General features: G+C 37.2%; 2 protein-coding genes across 2 annotated transcripts; both read left to right on the forward strand.

The window, feature by feature from the left end:
* Nucleotides 1–363: 363 nt before the first annotated feature.
* LOC105929242 (CMRF35-like molecule 1) lies at nt 364–7,376 on the forward strand. Its single transcript, XM_012866935.3, has 6 exons — nt 364–472; nt 568–885; nt 2,875–2,988; nt 3,068–3,109; nt 3,191–3,327; nt 6,318–7,376. Exons 1-6 carry the CDS (start codon nt 436–438, stop codon nt 6,741–6,743), a joined length of 1,074 nt encoding a protein of 357 aa, XP_012722389.3. The 5' UTR covers nt 364–435; the 3' UTR covers nt 6,744–7,376.
* Nucleotides 7,377–9,800: 2,424 nt separating this feature from the next.
* Nucleotides 9,801–15,625, forward strand: LOC105929248 (CMRF35-like molecule 7). Its single transcript, XM_036136650.1, has 4 exons — nt 9,801–9,913; nt 10,057–10,380; nt 15,342–15,383; nt 15,588–15,625. The coding sequence occupies exons 1-4, from the start codon at nt 9,844–9,846 to the stop codon at nt 15,623–15,625; spliced, it is 474 nt and encodes a 157-aa protein (XP_035992543.1). The 5' UTR covers nt 9,801–9,843.
* Nucleotides 15,626–16,379: the final 754 nt, after the last annotated feature.

Below are 16,379 nucleotides of genomic sequence, written 5' to 3' on the forward strand. Positions count from 1 at the left end.
ACAGTGGCTGTGGTGCGGCTGCAGGTTCAGGACGGGTTATTTGTGTTGTCAGGACTCCCTTTTGTATACATACATACCTACTCATACATGATGTATGTGTATAATTTAGTATTTTGCTGAAACGCTTAAGGACATTTTGGAATCCTAAATCCTGTTTGGTACAAGAAAAAAAAAAAACTTCACTTAATGAAAGCGAGGCGTGTGCGTGCATACTGCAGAAACTACAGGCCTCTCACTTCTCTTGGCTTGCTGACGCCCACAGCTCCTATCTTCTGCTGTTATACAGTTAAAACCACAGGAAGCTGTTGAGGGGGTGAGGGTTGTTTACATGTAATTTCACTTGCTCTGTCACAGACGGCGGTGAAGATTTCCATCAGGTTTGATACAAGTGCGCTCCTAAAAATCGACTAAGTCTGTGGCGAACACTGAGACACAATGAGAACCCTTTGTGTCTTCTGCTGTCTTTTCACAGGTAAGTCTGTCTGTAATGGGTAATGGCTATTTTGACGGTAATTCATTTTAAAATGCTAAAACAAAATGCAATATAATGAGAAACGACGTTCACAGTTACGGTGACACTGGCTGCTGAGATTAACGTGGAGGGAACTGAAGGCGGAGAAGTCTCATTCAAGTGCTCTCACAAACTGGCAAGTAACAACAAAAAGTACTTTTGCAAAAAGCCGTGTGAAAACAAGGACAAACTGGTGGACATATCGCCTGGTGAAATGAAAACGTCTGGAAGGATAACGCTGGTCGACTCTGGCGACGGCTCCTTCACCGTTTCCATCAAACATCTTGAGCTGTCAGACTCACAGCTGTACTACTGCGCTGTGATCAGGTCCGTGCACAATACGTACACGTCAGTGAAGCTTACGGTACATGAGGGTAAGTGTGTTATAACTTCAGTTTTAGCCATTTTTTTCTTTTTATCTGTTGCTGCTTGTTGTCAATGTGGGGATTGTACGCATGTCCAGGTGTGTGAGCACTTATTCGTTTTTGAGCAATTAACTAGAAAATAGTTACGCAAAATATATTTGTCAGTATGGTTAAATATGTGTGAATTGGAACATCCATTGGGCTTCCCTGCAAGTTTATAAATCATTTTCCTGATGGATAACTCAGATGGTTACCGGCTGGATGAACTCAGATTTAAAAAGGTTATTGACTCTTCATGGCAGAATTTGGCTCCTTTCAGCTCTTCAATATTTATAAATAGAAACTGTCTCAACTAGCCATAACCAGTCGTAAGCCAATCAAAAATCAGTTCTGATGAATGAATCCTCTATCTATCTAAGGGAACGATTCAGTCCTACACTCAAGGAAGCAAAGAGGATTCTGCATGTTTATAAAAATTAGGATTTATCAATCTAATTAGATGAAATAATATATTTTACTACTGCTCACACAGTGGCAGAAAGTAAAATATATATATTTACTTATATACACAGAACGAAACACACACACACACACACACACACACACAATGTGATTTACGTGATCAAAAGTCTATTTTTATTTAAAGGTTGTCATTTTATTAGAAGTTTAATGCAGGCGTTTTCCTCCCAGTTTATTCTAATTTGAAAGACCTGATTGGGGAAGTGAATTTATAGAGACTGGCTTAAAAACTCAAATTCACTTGGTCCTGAAAATCCACATCAGAAGAAAGGAGGCGTTAGTGTGGTCTGAAATCAGACTTTTGTGTCCCCTCTCCCTCAGAATCCACTTTAGACCATGGTAGGTGCACATCAGCCACTGTGAAAGGTGGAAATCTTGACACATCGCTGCCATTCCGGCAAGTAGATCAGACTGGCCGGAGTTTCCCCGGGCACCGGGCCTTTAATGTCTTGGTAATCTCTCAGTTTGGATAGGTCTAGAATGAAATTGATAATAAGAAAAAGAAACCTTACTGGTTAAGATGAAGCTTGTCTCTCCAGTTGAACAGTAACGGAATAAAAGAAACTCTTCCAGGATGCAAAAAAAAAAAAAAAAAAAAAAGCAAACTGGCTAATCAGGCAATACTGTTTCAATCGGGCAGAACTTTATGGACCATCTTTCTTCCCTTTTCCATCAGAATTTATAAACACTTACAAGGAGTTGTCAGCTGCCGGGGGCAGAGACGGCTCCAATCAATGATGACTCAGTCAGAAGACGATTTTATATTATGTGAACAAAATCATGCTAACAAATCAATAATCAAATCAAATTGATTCAAGCAACCTTTGGATCCTTTTTTCAGAAGTGAAAAAAAACCCCGGAAAAGACTAATGAATCTAATCACTGCATTCATGATAAATATCTCAGACCAAAAAAGTTTTGAACATTCGAGATTAACATGTAGTGATTCTTTTAGGTTTGAACACAATACTCATCAGAGTTACCAATTATTGAAAATGTTTTGTTAATTTCTAAATGAGACAAAAAAGATCAATCATATTTAAAGTACACACTTAACAACAGACATTGAGGCAATTTCTTTTTGCATGAATGGTGTCCCTGAAGAGTGAAGATTTGAGCCACAGAGCACCAGGACTAACGTCTATGGCATTAATCAAGGCCTATCTATCATATTCACTGGATTAGAATATAATAGAAAAGTATTTATACCAGTAACTCACTTCAATCAAACACATTACATAGGTTAACTACACAAAGACGGGTGTTTTCAAGCCTTTAACTATGTTAATTAGTATAGTAAAACAGGACATTTATGTGGGTTTAATGAAAAGTATATATATATATATATATATATATATATATATATATATATATATATATATATATATATATATATATATATATATATATATAAAGTGAAGGAGCAGATGTAAAGTCTCAAAATCTGAAAACCGTCTTCTGTGTCATTTTTCTTAACAGCTTTTAAAACAACTGTTCCTCCCATTGCTACTTCCCCCTGGTTTACGAACGTCACCAACGCAAGAAAGACGACAAACGTAATGGGAACAAATACAACAAGAGATTTCTTAAAAAGTAAGAATGGATTTTATGTCTTATACAAGTCCTTAAAAGTTGAAATGTATGTAATCTATTTCCTTATGTTTGCTTACAGATGTGAACGGTACTACTGCAGATGGAACTAGCACCAACCTCAGTGGGTAGCTCTTTAGACATCTCTTTTACAACGTTGACATGAAAACAATCTGATAAGTGACTTTATCTCTCATCTGATCAGGCCCCATGCTGTTTGCTGCAGCCGGGACCACTGCTGCACTCATAATTTTCATACTGACTATGTACTTCAGGAAACGCAGAGAAAGCTCGAAACCTCAGCTTCATGTTCCCCCCCACAACAAAGACCCCAGGAGTAAGGTCAGGATGTCTCCTTGCAGCACATGTGTCTTGCTTGAGAAACGTACTCGCTCTAAACAGCAGACTAGTTGATGCTGAGCTACTTTCTCTTCCTGGTTTCAGAGGTGGAACTTCTGAAAGGGAATTTTTGTAAAAGCGGCATCTCTCTGTGTCTCCCTTTAAAAGATTTTTTTTAAAAAAAGGTGCCAGCTTTTGTGTAGGGGTGCTTCACAGCCACATCTGTCTGTATCAACTGGGTGTTGAATCTGGGGTAACCGTTTGACATTTTATAATGTCAATCATTTCTCAGTTACTCACTCACTCCTACAACAGCAGAAAATTTGCGTCACAAACTCCGCCTTGCAGTGGTGCCTATAAGTACCTTGAATGGGAATTTCTTTTTTTAGGCAAATTTTCCTTTTACATTTTGTTCTGGCTTGGAGCTCCCAGATAGTTAATTCAATTTCTGTCTGTGTTTGACCTAAAAAACAAAAGAAAGAAAAGAAAACGAGTCAAGAACTGAGCACTAAAGCACATTCAAAAAGTAGTCACAGTACTGGTGAGTCTGCAGTTCTAATATTATATCAAAAGATGATGGTGAATTTGTCCACTATTGAGCAGGAAGTCATCCGAAATTAGTGGAGACTTAAACTGGCACCATACCAAAACATTTAAAAGCCCTCTGGGTTGAACAAGACACATAACTAAAATTCCTTACAGCATTATTGTTATGTGACTAATAACTATATATAACTAAGTTATATATATATATATATATATATATATATATATATATATATATATATATATATATATATATAAATAATAATAATATAAATAAATTATTATTTATATAATTATTATAAATAAAATAATTAATATTTTCTCATTAGACTGAAATTACTCTGCTGAAGGTAATTATTTTCCCTAATTATGGATACAGCTTATCATAAAAAAGGAATGCAATTTATAGTTGTAAATCACAATATTAACCCCTTATTTTACATTGAATGCATATATTTGAAGTAGGTTCTTACTAAATCTACAATTATCCTATTAGTAATCACACAAAGATATTTAAATGTTTAATTAGGAAAAGAAACAAAAACTACACATAAAAATGAAGAAATGTGAACATGCTTGTTGATTTTTCTGCATAATTATGAGCTGTAATTACCATCTCAGCATTAAAACTCTAGACTGGTTTAGGTTTTACGTAGCCCAGCATAGTTTCTGTGTCTGTCTAGGTGACCAAGCATCCCCCTCTGCTACTCTGTTGTATGGTGTCCCACAGGGCTCAATTTTAGTCCACCTCCTCTTTATGCAGTATCTACTCCCTCTTGGCTCGTTTTTTACAAAATTAGATCTCCTTTAATCATTATGTAAATTATACCCAGATATACTGTATGTCCTGCTGAACAAGAAGGACATCAACTCTAAACTCTTTGTGTCCTAGCTTGGACTCATTGATGTTATTGGCGGTTTATTATAGTGTAATGTGACTGTTTCTTCCTGTGTGTGTATAAAGTGTCAGTAAATAAAACTGTTATAATATATATATATATATTGTGTGTATATATATATATATATATATATACACACACACACACACACACACACACACACACACACACTAGTACATACTGTGTATATGTATACATATATAATCTCCAACATGGCCCGATGTTTATTCTCAAAAAATGTCACGACGTACAAGCGTGTCCAAGACAGACTTTAAGGCCTTGTTTGCCAAATAAATTTCCAGCTTGTATCTACAAATGCAAGCCAAAATGGAAAGTATAGTGGAAAAACATTGCAGCCAAATCTTAACCAAGTTAATCATACGTGACAAACATAATTGGGCACAAGCTCCTTTGATGACGGTCCTTTGTGTTTTCATGCCAGACTGTTATCTCTGACTCATCATCAGCCAGCTTACAGAAATTGCCTCCTTGTGATGTCGCCACTCAACATGAGAGTTTCATAAACGTATGTTGGCGGCACATGACATTTGAGATAGTAAATCATGAAATTAAAGCTCCTGCTTCCCATGGTTATGTAGCAGTCCTAAAACTATTTTGTAAGCAGGATTCAGGTTCAAATTCTTTCTTTCCTATAAAAGGCACTAATCTAAGAAAATGTTGTTTGCATGTTTATGGAAAAGGACAAGGTTATTTTTGTAACATCTATGTTTAGGGAAGTTACAATATCCTTCGGCTATGGTTTCTTTTCACAAAAAAGCATGGCCAAAAAAGCTCATAACCCACATGAATTCTGCAACACAACACACAACTAGAGACAGGTAACAAATTATATTTTATACATTAATTTAATATGATTAGATTTGTTTTATAAGATTTATTTTTTCTTCAAAAAATGTTTGGGTATTTGATGTCAGGTGTAACATTTAAAGATCACCTGAATGAAAAACAAACAGGTGTAACTAATAGCCCCAGCACACTATTTTGTATCTGCCTTTGATTTTAAAAGCATTTTAAAAGCAAATTTTACAGCAATGATCCAATGTTTACTAATCTCAAGCTATGCTATGCAGACGCCTTGTTTTTGGACTTATAAAGTGTCACTCACCTCAGAATGCTGAATGCTTGACTTGATACTCCAACTATTTTATGATTCATTTGACCACTTGGGGTCAGTCTTAGGCTCGTTTTAGGACATTAAAGTTTTTAGCACAGGATTTTTAGAAAATCAGTAAAGAAAGACAGTGACATCACAGTAAAATTTACTTAAACTGTTTTTACTGCATTCAGAAAATACATGTGGCTTCAGCCCAATACACACACACTGTATAAGAAAGGGGTGCATTATAGGCCTTGCACACTTCATATGTAGGATAGTACTCCTGATGACACTTGTATTTATTTCTTTATCTAAAACATGTTTGTGGATATGTCAACATTTTGTATGTCAAAAGATAAGAAATAAGCGCATAATCAGCTTAAGGTTTTCAAATCCATGAGTTTGCTAATCTATTTCTTCTCCTTTTTCAGATGAGTGAAAGTAAATGTGATGAAATCACTGCTAAAAGGTCATCTGAGGGCATATCTGTCAGTATTAACCACCTAAGGCAGGGTGCGCAAATATCTTCCGGTCCAGGAATTGAAGGCTCAGTTTCCCTTCCCATTTATGAAAACCTCTCTTGCACCAGCGGTGCTTCTGGTTCAAGACATTCAACTGCAGACCAGCAAAACATCAATGATATGGAACACAGGATCTACATCACTCCATTGCCTTGGGCAGCACCAGAAAGGGCAGCACCAGAAAGGACACCTGGCAGCTTTGACAGAAACTCAACAGAACCATTAAGGCTAGAGACAGCCAACCGAATAAACAGTGTATCTCAGTCTGTCTCCACTGAACCGCCTGCCAGATCGGTTTGGTTTGGTTTAGATGTATCACAAATAAATCCTGTTTAGGATGGTTTGTAATACTACTACTTAGCAAGTGTACTATACCCAGGACTTTTATGCTTTGTTAGTCATGAATGGTAAAAATAAAACATCTACTGTCAGTTATGAAGAAATTTGAGGGGAAATAGTAAATTATATTACATGGTATATTTTAGTGAAATGATTCATTCAGCGTTTTAAGAATAATATGCTAACAATGAAATTTATAGAACGAATAACACTTTTCCTAAACACTTTGTATATATGAGTTATGAAGCTGAAATATTGTGTTTTGTGTAACCACATGTTAGCAAAAACAAGCTGCTTATTTATTTCTGGCCTTCTAACAAATTATGTGACTGTTACTATATAAATGTATTGCATTTGTACTTAACACTGATAGATGTTCACCTAAAGTGTCAAAGGGTGTACATGTGTTGTCTGGGCCATTGTTCATTATCCTTAAATGTGTAAATCCTCATAACTTTTCTCAGTAAAAATGTGTAAAATAGAAATATTAAAGGAGCTATAAGTAATACTGACAGTTTGTGGCTGAAATCAGTACAGCAGCTTGCCAATCACAACAATCTAATATGCCATTTTTAAACAGTGTGTTGCTGGTGTAAATTTTTACTTCCACAAGTAGAGGTACTGTATATGACGTTGTATTCTCTTCTATTTCTGGTCTGCTTCTCTTACTGGCTTCCATGTTAGCAGACTGCTGCTCTTTTGCCAAGATAAAATACCAAATGCTGCGCTCTGTGTTGGGAACTCTCATGTGATTGGCTAAGGAACCAGGAAGTAAACGGGCTACAGTCTGAACTAAAGTAGTTCCGGACAGTACCTCAAAGTTTGAAATGAGAAAAACTTGACTAAGACATTGTTGATGGACCAATAGTTTAAAGGGAATGTTACTTCCATCCCAGGTGACAAATGTGAATGATTTAGGTTGATTTTACAGTAAATATTTTACTTATTGTTCCTTTAACTTTCTAAGTTCTTCAATGTTACTTTGCACAAGAAGTTTTTGGAAACCTCATTTTGTTTTTAACTTTGACTTACATCCCTTTGTTAGGCGTATAACATATAACATCAAATGCATTTTGTTTCCTCCATTGATTTTGGACATTTCACTACGTAATTAGCAATAAAAACAAAAATGTGCCTCTATGTAATTAAGAAAATTGTTAGGGTATGGTTTTATTTAACCATTCAATGGTTTATTCTCTACTGTGCTATATGTAACAGACATTGCAGATCTACACTGTAGATCTGCAATATTTTTACAAGGTTGTGCCACAAAATCTGAATTGTATTTATGTCTGGACTTTGTCTGGGCCACCCTGCTGTTTCTCAAAGGCTGAGTTGGTTTAGGAAGAAATCTCTAAGAGGGAAATCTTTATTTACAGCACTGTAGTGTAGTATATTTTGCTGAAGAATTAGCATAATAAAGAGCAACTATTATTTCCGAAGACAAAATAAATGTCCTTGGAAATAAATATGGAGCCCTCTGGTGACATGGACAGAAAAAAAGTTTTACAAGATTTTAAGTCGTGACCACACGTTACTAATGTGTGGTAACGAAATAGATAAGATATATACTGCCTTCGGTTTAGCCTCCGGGCTTGACGTTCAGTAGAGGCGAGTGGATCCAGGGATGCAATGATTAACTGTACATCCTTCTTTTTCGCTAATTGACGGTAGAAAAAAAACACTTTTTGGTAACGTCTGGTATCAGAATTTATACCTAATTATACCGGATTAAGGCGGAGAGGTGGGCGGATTTTACCCCGATTGGTGCGCTGTGCGCGAGAAATAAAAAGTGGGAAAAATGCGAAAATAATGACTGTAAAGGGCTCATTTAGAGGGAAGAGGAGGAATGAGGGGTCTGAGCTGAAGCCACTTATGTTAGAAGTTCCTTAAAATGACCCTTAAAACTGTGCACCCAGATTACATGTAACGTAATTTTGTACACCTGAATTCAAGCGCAAGGCAGCACGCCTGTTTATAAGAACGAAACTTATAAACAGAATAAGTGGTGTTTTAGACTGCATCTGGTTAGCAGAACTGTTTACTGATCCAGTGTGCAGCCACGACTGGTTCTGATTGAAGGCTTTATCTGGCAGCAGCTCTCCCCACTTCCCTCCTGTGTACGTAGTACCGGCTTACTTTCACCGCTGGTTAAGACAAAAAAATATTTATAACTCTGATCGCTCTTCCTGCTCCTCTGTTAACACGAACTGCAACAGGAATCACTGATGACCACAAGCTGTGAAAGAAGCTGAAATAGCTCCGAAGAAGGCAGGGTTTAGACTGAGCTCTGTTGTGCGTGAGCGTGTGAAGTCAGTGAAATGCATGTGTCACACGGCCAATGCTTGAAAGTTGAGAGCTCTGCCTATTACCATTTCGGTGTTTAATCTCAAGAGATCGCAGGATGTCATTATAGTTCATTCCAAAGTTGAAATAAAATGAAATTAAGTCTATGTTCTCCATGTATCTTGAATGTAGGCTACACCACCATAAAGGAGCTCCCTCACAAATAACTTGTGGCCACGTCTTAACATCTTGTAAACTTTTTTTCTGTCCATGACGGGCTCCGTAAATAAGAGTTATAACCAAGTCATAGTGAGACTAGTGACTTGGTTGTATGTCATTTTTTGTGATTTTGTTGGCAATTAAAAAAGAAAAAAAAAAGACAATTTCATGAAAGAAGCTAAATTTTTTGCAAATTTGTGGCAGAGTTTTTTCTAATTAGCATCTGTGGCTTCTTTATTAAGTTAAAAATTAAGCTAAAGAGTCCCCAAAAACAGAAATCAATAATTTGTTTTAAAAAAACGTGTCCATATCAAAAACTCATATATTCTTGCACATTTTACCGGACAAAGGCATCTCTCTGTTGGTGAAGAATAAAAGGTTATTTTTGCACACAAAACAGCATCACCTTTTACATCCCCAAAACCGCAAAGGTTCCACTTTGAATGGTTTTACGTGTAAATTCATTTTGAAAGAGGAAGGACCTTAAACCCGCGACCAGAGAAGCATCTGTCTCAAGCTTTAGCACAAAGGGTTTTGCCTCCTGGTTGGTGTGGATGTGCGACACGCTCTGTGAACTGATGCTACACTGGAAATGTCGGGAGAAATGTGGATCTCGTGGAGAACATCTCTAGCTGTCGTCCTTACTTTCCTACAAATCCAAGGTCAGTTTTTATTTCTGCATTTAAGCTTATTTGCTCAGGATTTCAGACTTGAAGCTTTTTTCACTGAAACAGATTTATTCTTCTTAAAGGACTAATTGATTAATTGATATCAGCTACTCATTGAAATTCTCTCTCTTTTTTAGCTCTGAACTGTGAAAAATCCACAGTTGTCTCTGGCACTGAGGGTCATATGTTGGACTTCAGATGTGAATATCCAGATAAACAGAAAAACAATTCAAAGTACTTCTGCTGTTTTTATATCGAAGAGTCCTTTGCTCACCTCGTACATACTTCGAAACACAACGAGTGGACAAGAGAAGGACGAGTCTCGCTTTATGACAACACTACAGCAGGCTTTTTCATCGTCAAGGTGGATAAACTCTATTTGAACGACAGTGGGACATACTGGTGTGGTGCTGATGGCAACGATGATCGCTCCCGAAGGATATATCTGAATGTCTCCCGAGGTACAGTGCAAAGCATAGGTCACAACAGATTATTTGATCTTAAAATGTGCCTATTGCAGGTGACAACATCAAATGATCTTTTTGTCAGAAATTATAGTCTTGTAACATATTGCAGGTACATCTCAAAGAATTAGAATATACTGAAACGCTAACATTTTTAAAACTAGTTTCTGAAAGTGAGACCCATATATATATATATATATATATATATATATATATATATATATATATATATATATATATATATATTTCAAGCCTTTTTTCTTGTAATTTTGATGACTATAGCCCCAGTTCCACCGGCTAAGAAAACGTTTCAGGAATGTTTTTTTCAGGGCCACCCCAGGTTTCTCCGGCCCTGCTCAGGAGCAGGGTCAAACTGAGCGGACTCGAGGAAGTCCAGGAAAACTGAAGAGTGATGACATTAATATTAAGGACCACTATGAACTTGAGTGGATCAAATCGAAATATCATTTTATTATTTACAATCCTTGAACCACATCTAAAAGAAAAAGAGAAAAGAAAAAGGACACTTCAGCTTTCTAAGCCCATACGAACTGTATCAGATCTGTGGATTTACCACATGTACTGAGGTTCTTTCTCATTTTACACACACTGAAAGCTCTTAAGTTTGGCCTCTGAAGTGTCCATCCATCCACAATATATAGAAGGCAACGACTGTCTGCCTTTCTGACTCAGAGCAGCCGGGGGGTGGGGGTGGCTTTTGCAGAGGTGCCCGCTGAAAGGAGCTCATACTTGGGGAATGCCTGAAAGCTCTCCCCATTGACACAGCAGCCCGTGAGTCAGCGTGAAATAAAACCAATAAAAATAATTTCACTGTGGTTAAGAATCTTTTGCGCTATTAACATGTTCTCGTCACAACCGTCATGGCTGAGGCAAAAAAATCTCATACAGCTGTCGAATTTTTTTTTCTGGAGCAAGTACAGAGCTTGACGGATGTCATGAAAACCCTTCACAAGGGGGGTAGGGTAAGCCACAAAAGGTCATTGCTGATTGTATGTACTGGTGTATCCTAACGTATTCATAGAACGTTCAGTGGAGGGGAAACGCGTGGCTGCAAAAGGTGCACCAGCGTCAGGGGACAACCACAACCTTAAGATGATTGTCAAGCAAAATCCATTCAGGCTGAGGCTGGAGTCAGCGCATCCAGAGCTCGTACTTACAGACAATCCCTCACATGGGCTGCAAGCATCTTACCTTGACTAAGGAGAAAAGGAACTGGATTTTTGCTCAGTGGTTTAATGTCCTGTTTTCAGATGAAAGTTAATTTTGCAATTTATTTGGAAATCAAGGTCCACTGTGAAGTTTCCACGACCAGTGATGGTCTGGTCCACGGTGGTTTCTAAGGTCCACAGTCAATGCAGCCATCTGCCAGGAAATTTTAGAGCACAAAATGCTTCCGTCTGTTGATAACCTGCATGGAGTTGCTGATTTCATTTTCCAGCAGGACCTGTCACTTGCCTACACTACCAAAGGTACCGATATGCTGGTTCAAAGACCACGGGGTTACTGTGCTTTATTGGCTGGTAAACTCTCCTGACCTGAACCTCAGAGAATCTGAGCCGTCAAGATGAAGATGAGAAACACCAGACTCAAAAATGCATATAAACTGAAGGCTGCTATTGGAGCAACCTGGGCTTCCATTACACCTTAGCAGAACCAATGGCTGATTCCCTTTATGCCGTGATGCATTGGTGTAGTAATTCATGAAAAAAAGGCAAAGCAAGTTTATTTAAAAAGCACTTTTTAAAAAACACTTTTCAGTAACAAGACAATTCAAAGTGCTGTACATAAACAAAACAAAACAAAAAAAGAAGAGAGGAAAGAAAAGCACATTACATTAGAATAGCAGCAGCAGGTCAGATACAGTATAAGACATGTTGGACTACAAACTTCAACATTAACATTGAAAGGCAGATTTAAATCAACATGTTTTTAACCTTGATTTAAAGGAACTCAGGGTTTCAGCACTTTACAGTTCTCTGGGAGTTTGTTCCAAATATGTGGAGCATAAAAACTAAATGCTGCTTCTCCAGAGGAGAGGGAGGTTGAACCAATTATTAAGTGCATAGAAATACACATACTTTCAGAAGCCTTCCATTTCTGATGAAAATATCCCTTTTTATTGATCTCATGTAATTTTCTAATTTTTTACTCCATTGAATTTTGGGTTTTCTTTATCTGTAAATCATAATTATCAAAACTGCAAGAAATGAATACTTGAAATGTTTCATTCTATGTGTAATAAATATATATAATAGGCTACATTAGTTTCAATTTCTGAAATCAGAAACCAAATTATTGATGTTTTCATTATATTCTACTTCTTTAAGATCTACCTGTATACGTTAACTCTTCTGCTTTTAACATGTTTAGTTACGCTCCCACGAGCTAACATGGAAGGTTAAACACTGTGGACTCACTGTGGTCTAGAAATGACAGGTCGCACATCCTATATACAAGAATACATGCTCAGTTTTCCATAATCTCTTCTGCTTTTTGGAGGTTTCAGTTTCTGTAAATGTACCATTTTGGAGAACAGCGTGGAAAAATGTGAGACCACTTCAACTTGGTAATGAAATAAAAACTAGATTTTATTTAGTAAAAAAGTGGAAAACAAAAAGCAGCATTTTGGTTGTAAAATGTGCTCCAAACGGATGTTTTTTACCTATTGCCTCTCATGCTGAGGTCTACGCCTCTGTTTATCCATATTTGTGCAAAGGAGAAGGGTATGCAAACTGTTTCTGTGGAGTAGGGGGCAGTGAAGACACTGACAAACAAGATTTTTGATCAACGCAGTTTAAAACAAATTAGATTTTGCTTGCTGTGCAATGCGGTTGGAGACATTCGCCAGTATTTTTTGCCACTCTTCTCAGAAAGGGAAACTTATATATTATATAGAATCATTATACATACAGGGATATAATCCAGGTCTTTGTTTCTTGTAATTTTAAAGATTATGGCTTACAGATAATGAAAACCCAAAAATCAGTGTCTCAGAAATGTTATGAAAATCTGCATTGCTTGAAAGTCATGGTGTCACACCCTGATCAGCTTTACTCAAAACATCTGCAAAGGTTTCCTGAACCCAGGTAAGATGCTTCTGATGGCGTCTCTGGTTCAGGAGTGGCTTGACACGATCAATGCGACATTTGTAGCCCATGTCTAATATTTGTCTGGTGGCTCTTGATACACTGATGCGTCCTTTTTTGACTTTCCTAACATGATATTCTAATTTTCTGAGACATTGAATTTTGGGTTTTCTTTACCTGTGAGCCATAATCATCAAAATACAAGAAATAAAAGCTTGAAATATTTATCTCTATGTGGAATGAATCTCTAGAAATTAACTGTTTCACTTTCTGACATGACAGACAAATAATAGTGCACTTTTACACAATGTTCAAATTGTTTTAGATGTAATAGTATATATACTCACCGGACACTTTATTAGGGACACCTGTCCAACTGCTCATTAACAAAAATTTCTAATCAGCCAATTACATGGCAGCAATTTAAGGCATTTAGACATGCACAAATGGGCAAGACGATCTGATGCAGGTCAAATTGACCATCAGAATGGAGAAGAAAGGTGATTTAAGTGTCTTTGAACATAGCATGGTTGTTGGTGCTAGACGGGCTGGGCTGAGTATTTCAGAAACTGCTGATCTACTGTGATTTTCACGAACAATCATCTCTAGGGTTTACAGAGACAATAAAGGGGCATTTCTAATATGGAATGGTAAAGTGTTCCATAACTTAGGGAGGACTGGTTGAGTTCACTGTAGAGAGCATTTCAGTAATCAAGTCGAGTTGTAATGAAGGTATGAATTACTGTTTTGAAATGTTGTTTTAAGACAATCGGCTTTGTGTTTGCCAGCTGCCTAAGATAATTAAAAACTGGACTTGACTCTAGTTTTTCCATGTTTTTATGTCTTAAAGACACAATAGTTGACGTTTGATCGAAAAGGCTCCTTTTTTTAGTGGCATGTATATCTGACTGTTGTCAGCATAGAAATTAAAGGAGATTCCATATTTTCTGAGTATTGAACCCAAAGGAAGCAAATAAAGAGAAAACAAAGCAAGGGGCCAAGGACTGAGACCTGATGAACCCCATAATGTAAAAGAGTGGATGAGGATTCAAAATCTGCTATTTTTACTGACATGGTTCAGTCTGACAAATAAGATCTAAACCATTTTAATACAGTACCACTAAAACCTAGTTGTGTCTGTAAACGAGATAATAAAATATTGTGTTCAACTGTATCAAAAGCAGCGGTTAGGTCAAGCAGAACAAGAACAACATATTCACCTGAATCATTTGCCCTGAATGTCATTAAGAATTCTCACAACAACCATATCTATGAAAAAATGTATAAAGTCATTACATGTTTTGGAACATACTTCCAGGCAGACAGGTTGCGGGGCATTAATAGCAGAATCAATCATTTTAATAATAATTGAACTGTATTGATCTCACAATGGAGAAATTCACTTCTGCTTTTTAACCCATCCCCTTGGGGAGCAGTGGGCTGCCACTGTGCGGCGCCTGGAGAGCAATCTGGGGTTAAAGGTCTTGCTCAGGGACCCAGAGTGCAGGCACTGGGGATCGAACTGGGTACTTGCAACCTTCTCAGAGCGCAAGCACACTGCTCTAACCACTAATCCACCACTACCCCATTAAACAGCACATGTGAATTTTTTTGACGGGGCACAATAATGTTGGACAGATATTCTGTTTTTGGTTCATTAACGGTGTCCAGCTTAACATTTAGCAGTTTAACATTTAAAATGTTAAGTTAAAACAAGCCTGATTTCATAAAGCATTCCACTCATTGAAATTAAATGTTTAACTTTATGTGAAATTCTAATTATTAATGAAACAAAATTAATCATAAAGTCTCTGAGTTGCTTTGTAAGCAATGCCTTGCTGCATTTTTCAGAGAATGAAATCCCTGCTTCCAACACAGCTGGACTAGTTCACAGTGAGTATTGTTTTCGTACTTACACTGAGAGTTCATGTTATGGTTTTTCTCTGATATTGTTTAGTATTACTATTCTGTTTTATGCAATATTTTTATATATTCCTTTATCTCCTGCACGTTGGTCAGTATCATGCTGTTTTAGAGGGCTCTATAAATAACTTTGGGTTGAGTATATTCTGTTTTCTGTTGGTGTTTGAACATCAGACATGATTTTGTTTGCCGGAGTCGTCCTCTGTAGGTAACCCTGAGCTGTCTTTTACTCACACAGAGCTCACCCTGCCGCTGTTCCTGGCCATGATGTTGTGCATAGGAGCAATCATGTTTGTGTGTCTGTTCACAATATGCCTTCTGCTCGCTGCGAAGAAGAGAAGAAGATCTACCCCACGGCAGAAAAAAGAGGTTGGTTTGCAACAAAAAATAAAAAATAAAATCATGTAGCCCTCAAAGGCAAAATCTGGAGTAACCTTGCTTCAAATTTAACACCAAATAGTATTGTTTGCACTTGTATTTTTTTAAAGTTCTTGATAAAAGTTTACAAAGGTCAAAGGTGAACTACTCCACTACCTTCTAACCTAAATTTAAAAACAAGGTGTCAAACAACTTTGCTGTATTTGTGCTTACATGTAAAGCTTTTTTTGTCACTATAATTTAAACGTTACAATTTACGGATCTTCTAAAGGTCTGTGAGCTGTAATCAATGGAATACTTTAATGTTGAGAAAACGGGTTAAAAACAGGAAACCTCAGCCAACACAGTAAGAACATTTTTGCAGCCTTTTACGAATCAAATAAGGAAAACTTACTGTGAATCCATTTGGGAGAGCAGATAATAACAAACAGGCAGAGTAATGCCTGGTTCACATGGCAAGATTTAAACATTGTCGGCCGATTTTCAAAACCTGGGACACACATGTTGGTAAAACTCGTATCGTAGATAAGACATGTTAGCTCGTACAGTGTGTGGTGTCCGGTCAAACGGCAAGCACAACACACGAAC

The sequence above is a fragment of the Fundulus heteroclitus genome, chromosome 5, assembly GCF_011125445.2.
Source record: "Fundulus heteroclitus isolate FHET01 chromosome 5, MU-UCD_Fhet_4.1, whole genome shotgun sequence".
Lineage (NCBI taxonomy): Eukaryota > Metazoa > Chordata > Actinopteri > Cyprinodontiformes > Fundulidae > Fundulus > Fundulus heteroclitus.

Excerpts from the sequence above, each read along its gene's own strand:
- LOC105929242 (XM_012866935.3), top strand. The coding sequence starts at position 436 with ATGAGAACCCTTTGTGTCTTCTGCTGTCTTTTCACAG. Across the intron at positions 2,989-3,067 it reads AACAAGAGATTTCTTAAAAA|ATGTGAACGGTACTACTGCA; the intron begins GTAAGAATGGAT and ends GTTTGCTTACAG. Across the intron at positions 3,110-3,190 it reads TGGAACTAGCACCAACCTCA|GCCCCATGCTGTTTGCTGCA; the intron begins GTGGGTAGCTCT and ends TCATCTGATCAG.
- LOC105929248 (XM_036136650.1), top strand. The coding sequence starts at position 9,844 with ATGTCGGGAGAAATGTGGATCTCGTGGAGAACATCTCTAGCTGTCGTC. Across the intron at positions 9,914-10,056 it reads TACTTTCCTACAAATCCAAG|CTCTGAACTGTGAAAAATCC; the intron begins GTCAGTTTTTAT and ends TCTCTTTTTTAG. Across the intron at positions 10,381-15,341 it reads ATATCTGAATGTCTCCCGAG|AGAATGAAATCCCTGCTTCC; the intron begins GTACAGTGCAAA and ends TGCATTTTTCAG.